The following is a 12,097-nucleotide window of genomic DNA, read 5'->3' as shown; positions in this document are numbered from 1 at the left end:
ACCTCGACCAAGCACTATAACAAGGATTTTGAGAGCTAGTAGGACCCTCAGATGATGGCTTCCAGAGAATAGTTTCAGGAAGAAAATAATCATCATAGATTAAATGTGCTAGGTGTTCAGTAAGAGTGCTAAACAAAAGAGGTATCAAATTGAAAGCTCGATCTCTCGGGTCATCACTTTCAATGTCAGTTTTAAGGAGTTCATTTGCCATTACCTTCCCGCCATACGCCTTGTCTAAATTTTTTGACTTGTGCACAATCAACTAAGATTTAATAAATTGAGCCACATGCGGATTAAATTCATCAAGAAATTTTCTACTTCTCTTCATCCTAGCCATGATAACTCTAAAATTTCATGTTTCTTACAACTCAAGAAAAGTCTTATTAAGTTTTGAAAAGGAGAAGTTCAAGCAATTTGAAAAGGAAGAAATTTTTTAACTCACAAGGATATTGTATTTGAATTTTGGAGGCCATGGAAATAAGAATTCAAAGGTTGTTTAGGAGTTTTAGAATCCTTGAAGCAAGCTCATCAAATGAGGAGAAGAAGAAAAAAATTTTGAAAAAAAAGTGGTGCTGAATAAAGAAAGAAAAAAATATATTTTTTCTACCATAAAGGGTGAAGAGCAATTGAAGGCATGATGAAGATGAAATTTCAAGGACCTTTTCAAAGTCTTGAGCATGAGAGATTCAAAGAGGAAGAGTTAAAATTTTATTAAAGCCTCTCTTAATTATAGATGAGTTCGATCTCCTAATCCTAGAGCAATGGGAGTCTTCTATATTCAAATCCTTATAGGAAAAGGTAAATGATAAGAAAAAGATAAAAATATATCTTTTCTATTCTCCTTTCAACATGAATTCGAAATTCCTATAGAAATAGAAATAAGATTTTTCGAAAGTTAACATTCATTCCTAAGGCTACTAAGATTAAGGAAAAATTAGAGATTTAAAAAGAAAAAGATAAATGATAAGAAAAAGATTAAAGATCTTTTCTCTTCTTCTTTTCTCTTCTAATTTTAGAATAGTATTTCATAATAAAATTAAGATTTGAATCGAATTAATCTTAGTTCCACAAGAAATACATGAAAATTGCAAGTTTTTAAAGAAAAAGATAAAAGAAGAGTGAAAAATGATAAGTTTTTCCTCTTTTTCTTTGACTACTTAATTTTCAAAATTTCCCTACACAAGAACAAGGGAATTAAAAGTCCTAATTCTATTGGAAATGCTTGAAGAATAGAAAAAATTTCCTAAGATTGTCAAAATCGATGCACGTCTACTTGTTTCAAGAGAAACGGGCCCAGTTCACGTCATCAAGTCAATTATACACAAGTGCGAAGCTGACTTAAGGGAAAATATTAACCCAAAAACTTTCCTTGGTAACGTGGACATCAATGTTTGACATGTGGCAAGAAATATGACATCATGGAGTTGAGTAGACTTGAGTCATAGCAGTCAACCTAGGAGGGGTCCCTAGCCTTGTCCTTAGGTTGTCTTCGGGAGCTTTGAGATGGAAGTTTGAACTTTAATAACTTGTTGCCAACTAACTATCCTTCATTACTCTATACCATGAATACATGGATAAATCAAATCTAGGCCCCAAGAGCTAAAATTACTTGAACATGAACCTAGGAAGTCATCATCGACACCTAGGGTTTCAACTAGCACCCAAGTTGACATCCTTAACTAGGGTTTCAATTTTTGGGACCATCTTTCTAAAAATGGGCAAACATTTTCATTAGCAAATGAACTAGACATGCCACTGACATATTTGAGGCATCATAATCAAATTCAGAGAAATTTCATTTTTTAGCACCCAAAGAACCTGGTGCCCGGGAACCTAACACCCAAGTTAAAAATTTATCAATATGAGTCCCTTCCAAGTATCAGATTGATAATTCAAATATCACATCATCTTCATCTTCATAAAAAATGGGGAAATAGGTACTTCTAGGGAAGCAAGGCCCAAAGCCAAGGTTAACTCTTGGGGCTGGCCCAACACCTAGGTTTTCAACCTAGGCTAATTCCTATGATATTTTTTCAGAATTATTTCAAGCATGTTCTTGATTTTCAATAAATATTAAGATTCAACTATTTTTTGGGACAAAATGGAAGTTTTGGATGGCAAAAATTGGGACACAGTGCTCGGCTTGACACTTGGCATTTGGTCTAGCGCCCTAGTAAACATATTGTCAACTTGGGCTGTTTCCAATCAAGTTCTCAAAAAAGTGTTCTATGAATATTTTTAGTCATTTAAAATAATTAAGATTCATGTAAACTCAAAGAGAGAACCATAAACCCAAAGGCCTGGTGCTAGTTTTTATTATTCAAATGCCAAAAATTTGATTTGACCATTCAATCCAAAATGGTCAAAAATAGGGTAAGAGTCCTTGTCCTCAAGTTCTAGAACCTTGAAAGTATCAAAATGACATCCTGGAAGCTCTGAAATAAGCACACAATGTTAGGTTAAGAAATGGCCTGGTGTGCTCGGTCCTGCTTATCCGATTCTTATTCTGTTTGGACCATCTATTTAGTTTTTCAAAATAACTAAGAGTCATGAAGTTAGAGAAGTAAATTTACAACTTCAAATTTCTCATTTCCAACATGGAAAACAACTCAGAAATGAAGAGTTTTGAGTCTCTCATTTCCGCAAAATAGCATCATCTCTGAGAACTGGCGACTAGATTTTCCAGAACACAAACACTAATTAAGTGATGTCAAAATATAACTTAGGCATCATAAAGTACATGCCCTAGACATTTTTTCACTTACCCAAGGTCTAGGTTGATGTCATATGTCAACTTGGGCGATGAGATGTCAACTTGGGCACTGAGATGTCATCTTGGGCGCTTTATGTCAACTTGGGCGCTCGACCCAGAACAAGCTTAAGTAAAATAGTCATAACTCACTCAATATTGATCCAATTAACACGATTAAACTTGAGTGTCAAAGCTATTTCAATGCCCTATAATATCATGGCTCACACTCAATCACAATTCTAAAGTTATAGACCTCAAATTTCACTCCCAAGTGAGTTACAAAAAATAACCTCCAACTTACACGAAGCGGGTCCCCCCGTTGTGATCTGAGCTCAGAAAATTAACTATAAACCTTAGAAGTTAATTTTGACTGTTAGATCATAATCTACTGTAAAAATTAGCCAATTTAGATTTTTTCATATTTTCAAAGACCTCCTTCACCAATAAAAGGAGAGCTTCTCTGGTTCATTTTTCATATACAGAATACTACCCACAAGATCAGAGCATCTCTCTCTAGAAATTAGAGTTGAAACACTTGACTATTTTTCTGTAATACCATCTCATGAGATATAAAAACTCGAAATTGATGTAGCTTCATTACTGTAGCGATATAGGGAGTGAATTACTATAAATTTATGTGTCTCTCTTTATTTATACTTAACAAATATCTCATTCTCGCCAACCAGGCGAGGGAGTGTGGCTTGGAAATCTCTGTCCAAATTTTAGAGTCAATACTGACTTACAATTACACTTTCTCGGATGATGCTTCTTACATTGGGGGCACTATTGATAAGTATAGTGATCTTCAAGGCCACTCCGACTTGGTTTCCTACGAAACATCTTCTTTTGACTTGAGCCCGCAAATGTAAATAGAGATTTTCTCTTCTGATTATCCAAGAAACCAACACCACTTCTGTCAAGATTGAAAGTAAGGAGACTAGTGACCCCACTAACAACCAAAGTCCCTCGAGACTCTTGAGTAATCTCTGTAGCACTCTCAATTTGAGAAGCATTCATCACATCTTGATCTTCCAAAATAACAGATGGTCTTTGCATCAGAAATCTCCGATATAATGGTCCCATTTGGTAACTAGCAATAAACTATTTTGCTGCCAACTCTTGAGCTATAGTAATTGGTACATGAGGTGAAGGCACACATCCATGTGGCCTCAACTCTTAAACTCCTCCTCTAGCTATTGAATTCTAGCTTCCATTTCCATGAGCCTTTGATCCAAATTTGACAGAGCCTATGGTGGATTTTCATAAACACCTCTATAAGTACTTTCTCGGCCTCTAAATTGGCCTTAGGAATAAGGAGGATCACATTCTCTCCAACCACCACCGATCTCAACTACCTTATCCTAACTCCTTGTATTTCGACAGGTATCCACCTATAAGACAAGATTACAAATTCATGAGTGAACTCAGTTACACGGTGACAAAAATTGTAATCTACTTACCACTTACAAGGAAACTCAATATGCTCCAACTATCAATCTGCTATCGTGCTTCCTATCGTGGTTTTCTAATCATGAACTACAGATTAAAGCTACTAAAACACGTAAAAGCTTACTAAACCATGAGTCAAGCTTATATATGATGATGATTGTACATATGTAGATGATCTTTGGAGAATAACTTGGTAGCTCTGATACCAAATTTCAATGCCCTACTAGTTTAGGCATGCTACAATATTTTATCATTTACTACATATTCCTGTGCTAATCAAATGTTTATTGAAAACATGCTAAATGAAAATTTTCTTAAATAAACTTAAACTTTAATAAATAAACATAAATTAAAACATTTTGGGATCTCGTTAAAACTTTAAAACTATTTCTAAAATATGTTTTATACAAAAGTTACCACCTAGGTATTAACATAATGTGAGCCTAAACTATCCTAAAGATCCGAATACTCTAGGTCTAAGCATCTTGATATGTACAATCTTCAACCAGCTTTAGACTCACTCCAGCTCAATTTTAACTCTTACCTACAAATGAAAATAGTATCTATGAGTCAAAAAACTCAGTAGGAAAATCATAAACATAAAACTTTAATTACATTGTAACTAGGCATCCATACACCCAACCATGATCTTTCTTTTGTACTCTAGCTGATGGTAATTTGGTCGATATACTCGGCGTTATGGCTGATATTCTTGGTACTCTGGCCAATATTCTTGATACTGCAACTGATATACTCGGTACTCTGGACGATATTATCGATGCCCTAGCCAATATTCTCAGTATTGAGGCTTATATTCACTGTACTGTGGCTGATATACTTGGTACTTTGGCCGATATTCTAATATGCACGCTAAACATGTATGCATGCTTATCTTATAATAATCTTACCTTGATTTTGAATACAAGTATGATGGTAACCCTGAGTGGAAACTACTGCTCGATGATTTGAGGCCCTAAGTCACAATTTATGTAAAACTGGTAAATGATCCGTTAAATCACTTTTGGGGACTTAAACTTGAAACTCAAAGTTTCCATATCAATAATAGTGTGGTAATACCCTAAATATCAAGAAAATAAAAAAATCGGTACTCCTAAAACAACTCTAATTGGTAGCCGAATCCCTAAACTGGTGGACCAATTTTTAGGGTTCTCCCCAGAAACATAGTTCACCATTTCTGAAAAACGGTCTACTATTTTTCTATAGAAAAACATAAAGACTTCATAAACCTGCTCAAACCTCCTCCAAATGAAACCAAACATTCTAAAACACCTAATTTAGGTACAATAAGCATATTTCAATGATTAAAAGCATCCTGAAAGCTTGGCTTGAATTCCACCATTGTTTAGTTATGTCTAAGCTTTAAAACTCAAACCTAGCTCAAACTCAACTACAGCCAAAAAAACTAGCTAAGTAACGAGTTATTTGACTCAAAATTACTACAGAAACCACCCCCAATTTACCCAAACTTGAACAGAACAAGAACATAAAATTTCTCATAGTCAAACTAAACTTTAACACTAAAATTCAAATAGTACTTAGGTTAGGGCTTACCTTGGAGCAACATTTCTCTAACCACTTGAAAACCTTGCTGAAATTCCTTGATTAAAGTCTGAAAATGGTCTAAGAAGTTCTTCTGTTTCCTTGGTTTCTTGCTTTGCCAAAGCTAAACGGATAGAGCCAAGAGGATGGTATCGTTTTATTTGCTTTTCGATAATAACAACTCAATCATTCTCTTTTATTCAGGTTAGTGCTATCTAAAAAAACTTAGGGATTACTAAAAATCTAATTTAATTTCAATAGTAAAATATAAGGCAAAAAGAACTTTTTACCCCTTAATCCAATAAGAAATAAACCAACCACTTAGGGGTAAAATTGTTCAAAACCATAACCCCATAAAATCACAATATTCCAAATGTCCAACTATCTTGTGCCGATAATTTTAAGATACTTTACCGTGTTTAAGTGACACTAATGGCTAAATTATCACATTCCACTATTGTCGGGCATAAAACATGAAATTCGTAAAAATTCACATATATCAATATAATGCATCTAGAATTCAAATATATCTCAATATTTAAGAAATTATTTCCATATGGCCTATTTCTTATGATAAGCCATATTTTCTACTAAGTACACAATCATAAATTAATAATTAAATCATTAATTATCTGCTATTTTCCATTATTTAATTATGTGGTCATTACATTGGAACTCCTAAATATAATTTACTGTGCCTTCAGCTCGTAGTGTCTTCACTACCATATTAGCATAGGTAGTCGTATCATCCGTAGTAATCATTAGCTCATGTGTCACTTTTGTCTTCAATCCATCCAAATACTTCTCCTTTTTAATAAAATCAGTTGGCACTATTCCTTAGGCTAACTTGTCCAACCAATCAAACTAAGTTGTATACTCCGTAACTGACATATTATCCCCTTGGATGAAGTGGGTGAATTCTTTCCTCTTTGTACTACATGTTGACCAAAAGTCATTCACTCATTTATTTTGATGATAAACAAATATTTGATTATTATTTGTTACTAATCTTTTCTTGATTATTTTGCAAGCAAGTTCACAGAGTATCTATATTTGCTCGGTAAAGTCAAACATAATCAAAGAAGTAGATTCAACAAGTATATAAACTACTTCATACTTCATAAGAGCAAAAGATTCATCAAGGGATCAACAAGTCAAGACCCTATTCAAAAAAGGTCTTCAAAAAGCTCAAAGTCAAAAGTCAACCCGAAAGTCAAAGTCAAAGTCAAAAGTCAACTCTCGGGAAAATTCAACATGGGATCAAAAACATGCAAATCAAGCTAGAAGGCTCATCTACATCAAGACTACTCAAAATAAAATGGTATAAATTTGCTTTAGTCTTGTTAAAGTGATTTGCATAGTACACTAGGATTTATAAGTTCAAAAGTTTGGCTCACTAACTTGTGCGACAAGTTATTTCACAAAAAATGATATCTAAATTTTCTAAATTGATTTTTAAGATCACATATCATTTAATTAAGAGAACGCAACTGGAATTTTTGAAATCGGATAAACGAGTAAAAAGTTATGCACGTTTTAGTTCGAAAAAAATGAACCTTTTGCATCTGGAATTCCGGTTCCCATCCGGAATTCCGGTTGCCAACCGGAATTCCGGTTGTAACCAATCCGGAATTCCGGATCACGGCTGAAGTGGCCTCAAAAAATGTGCTAACGGCTATAAACGGCTAGTTTTCATTCCTACACTATATAAACTCGTTTTTCACTCAAAAATGGAGGTTGGTTGAGCTTCTATTCATCATATAATATCATTCTAAGTGTTCTAAACTAAAGAATTATCATCTTTTCATAAACACACCAACCACACACACTTGAGCCAAACTTGTTCTTATCTTCTCTAGTGTGCTTGCAATTCTCTCTAGGATTTTACTTTGTTTTCCATCTAATTAGAGAGAGTTTGCTTTGTATTTCAAAGTTACATATTAATTGTATTGAGAGGTGAGGTTGGCACCGGTAGAAAAACAACTCGGTTGTAGGTGAGGTTGACACCGATTTTGTAAACAACCCGAGAAAAGTGAGATTGGCACTTCAACAATCCGGCGAGGTTGATAGTCCTTGGAAGAAAACTATTGTGAGAGGTTTGGGAAAAACCTTGGTGAAAAATTCCCCGGTTGTAAGGGTTAGTCAAGCCCGTTAACTTGGCTCGATATTGGAACTCAAAGCTAGGTCCATAGCTTTGAAGACCAAGGACGTAGGTGGCATAGTTCTACCGAACCTTGTAAAAATCGAGAGTTTGCATCTTCTAATCCTTAAACTCTTTATTTTACAAGTTTGATTATTTGTAATAATATATTGCTTGCCATATTACTTGCTTTTATTTGATTAAGTGGCTAATTGCTTAATTTTGTGTTAAAAGTTTTGATTTACCGAAATTAGTATAAATTTCCAATTCACCCCCCCTCTTGGAAACATATCTTGGGCTAACAATTGGTATCAGAGCAAGGGCTCAAATAATTTGATTAGATTTCACAATCTAGAGCATGGCGTTTCCAAGCAATTCACACAATAACATGCTAGAAGGTTTAAGCACAAGTAGAGCACCATTCTTTGATGGGGTAGACTTTCCTTATTGGAAAATTAGAATGGAAACGTATCTTCAATCCATTGATTATGATTTGTGGCATATTGTATGTTATGGTCCTTACATTCCTATGCATGTTGTAGATGGTGTAGAAACTATAAAGAAATATGATGCATATAATGAAAATGATAAGAAGATGATGTCTAAGAATGCTAAGGCTAAGTATGCTTTAATATGTGGACTAGATAGAGATATATTTAAAAATATTGAGCATGCCTCCTCGGCTCATGACATGTGGAAAATGTTAGAAGTAACTCATCAAGGAACTAGTGCCATGAAAGAAACTAAAATTCAACTTTTAGTTACTCAATATGAAAATTTCAAGATGTTACAACATGATACCATTGCTAACATGTATACTCGTTTCACAACTATTACTAATGGTTTGAACTCTCTTGGCAAGGTACTTACACAAAAGGATATGGTAACCAAAATTTTGAGAAGTCTCACCAAAGCCTACCAAGGCAAAGTAGTTGCCATCCAAGAAGCCAAGGACCTCTCAACTCTACCATTGGAAGAGCTCATTGGTTCTCTCATGAATCATGAGATTTTCATGAATGCTCAAGAAGAAGAGGAAGTTGATAAAAAGACGAAGAACACAATTGCATTCAAATCCACTTCACATGATGATAGTGAAGCTAGTGAGGATGTTGATAGTGATATGGAGGATATAACCCTACTCACAAAGAACTTTAAGAAGTTTTTGAAGTTCAAGAAGAATGCAAATAGATTTTACAACTCAAGGGAGAGCTCAAGAAAAGATGATCAAATTATTTGCTATGAATGCAAAAAGCCCGGTCATATGAAAACGGATTGTCCTTTGAGAAAGAGGAGTAGAAGAAGGGCAATGATGGCTACTTGGAGTGAAAGTGAGAAAGAAAGTTCTGAAGATGAACAACATGAGATAGCCAACACTTGCTTTATGGCCATTGATGATAAGGTAAGTAATCCTAACCATACAAGTGATTTTGAAAGTGAAAGTGATGATGATGCACTTGATATGTCTTATGATGAATTATTAAAATCCTTCAATGATTTGCTTGTTGATTTTGAAAAATTGCTTGCTAAGAACTCAACTCAAAGAAAGAAAATAAGTTTATTGCTTGAAGAAGTTGAGGCTTTGAAAGTCAAAGAAATTGAGTTTTTGATTGAAACCCAATGCAAAAAGTGTTCCTTATTTGAAAAAGATGTTGTAAACTTGAAAGCTAAAATTGATGATTTAAATAAGGTGGTTTACAATTTTACAAAAGGAAAAGAGAATTTTGAAATGATACTTGGGAGTCAAAAATGTGCTTTTTCAAAAAGTGGTATAGGATATAACACTAGTGTGAAACAAAAATTTCTTAGGAATTTCTTTGTCAAATCATCTAGTAATTTGAACTTAACTTGCACTTATTGTAACCAAGATGGTCATACTAAATCCTATTGCCATGTGAAAAAGAATGCCTATTTTGGTAAGGCTATTTGGATACCAAAGGTTTTAAAGACTTACATCAAAGGACCCAAAGTCATGTGGGTACCAAAAAGAAAGATATAAGTTTGTTTTGTAGGTATCAATAAAGAGGAACCAAAGTTGGCTCTTGGGTGTTGATGCTTAAAGAAGAATGCCAATTTCCTACATTACCAACAAGTCTCAAAAAGCATAGAAAAAGAGCGTGTCAATTCTTGAACACAACCCAAATTAACAAATTTGGGAATCGATAATATCATTCTTATTCATTATACTTATTTTGATGAGATTAAGATGCCTAGATAAAAAGAAAATGAAATTTGAAGTATTTGGGTAATTGACTTGCTTTTGATCCTTCTTGTTCACTCTCTTATGCATACATGCTTAATTGGTATGTCACATACTATTTCTATGAATAAAAGTTTTGATTAGTTGAGTTTTGACATTCTTGAACTATACATGGTGAAAAATTCATTATGCATGCCTAAATGAGTGTATTTAGCATGCCTAAAGGTTTTTCTTGATTGAAATATACTTTGAACAAAATTTTGGTATGTCATTTGCTTATTTTCAACTTTTTAAGGCCATAATGGGTGAAATTAGCCAAAATTTCATATTGTTGAGAAAATTATTATTTTGAAAGCTTGTACATCTCTAAATACTCATATATAAACTGTCTCAAAAAGAATTTTTCAAAAATAATGCTCAAATCTTGATTTTGGTACTATCTTGCATAATTTTGACTTTTTAAGACCTAAAAGAGTGTTTTTCTCTAAACGTGCTCAATTTTCATTATTTTTCAATTCCGTAAGTTTGTACACCTCACATTTGATATTTTTGACCTACTGGAAAAAGAATTTTTCAATTTGGTTGCATAGAACTCATTTTTGGTAGATTTCTAGTTTTTAAGCAAATCGAAAAGCTTACCGAAAAGTTATGATTTTTGACTTTTTTTTTATTTTCTTGTTTGAGCATGTTTGTTTTATCATATATCAGCTGTCAAAAAAGATTTTGCATGTAAATTTTGCATAAAATCAATTTTTAGTAAGTAAGTTGCTTAAAATGACCTTATATGACCAAAACGAGTAAAACTTGCCAAAATCTCTCATTTTTGAAGCTTTTTCTATTTTTCCAGCTTATACACTTCATATTAATCATGTTTAAGCTGATACAAAAAGAATTTTTCAAAAAGGATGCATAAAACTAATTTTTGGTACATATGTTGTTTTTGCTTAAATTTTTGAAAAACTTAGCAACAAGTCTCAACTCTTGTCATCTAATTGATTTAAGTGCATGAACACATTTGTTTTATCATACTTGAGGTATGAGAAAAGGTTTGAAATCATAACCATGCCATTATTTACCTGCATCTCTTACTTTCAAGGTTTTTGACATATTTTTTTTCAGTAGATTGAAAGTTTAAACTTGTTTTGACTATATGAACTGTCATCTTTTTATGCATTTTGAAATTTCTCTTTACCCATTGTGCTTCATTGATACAAGTCATATCTTGTATGATTAAGGGGGAGAAATATATTTAGCTTGACCTTGCTTCCTCTGCCACCCTTTTTGATGAAATCAAAAGGGGGAGAAATATTGGAATTGATTATTTTGGCATTAATCATATTATGTTTTCAAGTATTAACAAGTTTATTGAGTATATGATTAAGGGGGAGCTTTGTCATGTTAAGAAAGGGTAACATTAAATATGCAAAGGTAAAACGGTATAAACAACATATGCATACATTAAAGGGGAGCTAAACTCAACATGTTTCAATTTACTTTTTCTTTCCGTTAAAATAATCAAATATTTTGATATCATCAAAAAGGGGGAGAATGTTGACCAAAAGTCATTCACTCATTTATTTTGATGATAAACAAATATTTGATTATTATTTGTTACTAATCTTTTCTTGATTATTTTGCAAGCAAGTTCACAGAGTATCTATATTTGCTCGGTAAAGTCAAACATAATCAAAGAAGTAGATTCAACAAGTATATAAACTACTTCATACTTCATAAGAGCAAAAGATTCATCAAGGGATCAACAAGTCAAGACCCTATTCAAAAAAGGTCTTCAAAAAGCTCAAAGTCAAAAGTCAACCCGAAAGTCAAAGTCAAAGTCAAAAGTCAACTCTCGGGAAAATTCAACATGGGATCAAAAACATGCAAATCAAGCTAGAAGGCTCATCTACATCAAGACTACTCAAAATAAAATGGTATAAATTTGCTTTAGTCTTGTTAAAGTGATTTGCATAGTACACTAGGATTTATAAGTTCAAAAGTT

General features: G+C 33.3%; 1 protein-coding gene across 1 annotated transcript; it reads left to right on the top strand.

The window, feature by feature from the left end:
* Nucleotides 1-4,900: 4,900 nt before the first annotated feature.
* LOC133038285 (uncharacterized) lies at nucleotides 4,901-9,691 on the top strand. Its single transcript, XM_061116383.1, has 4 exons — nucleotides 4,901-5,042; nucleotides 8,444-8,610; nucleotides 8,764-9,588; nucleotides 9,674-9,691. The coding sequence occupies exons 1-4, from the start codon at nucleotides 4,901-4,903 to the stop codon at nucleotides 9,689-9,691; spliced, it is 1,152 nt and encodes a 383-aa protein (XP_060972366.1).
* The last annotated feature ends 2,406 nt before the right edge of the window (nucleotides 9,692-12,097 follow it).

The sequence above is a fragment of the Cannabis sativa genome, chromosome 5 (genome assembly GCF_029168945.1).
Source record: "Cannabis sativa cultivar Pink pepper isolate KNU-18-1 chromosome 5, ASM2916894v1, whole genome shotgun sequence".
NCBI classification, from domain to species: Eukaryota; Viridiplantae; Streptophyta; class Magnoliopsida; order Rosales; family Cannabaceae; genus Cannabis; species Cannabis sativa.
The sequence above is the reverse complement of the archived record's forward strand: the minus strand, read 5'-3'. Positions and strand labels throughout refer to the sequence as shown.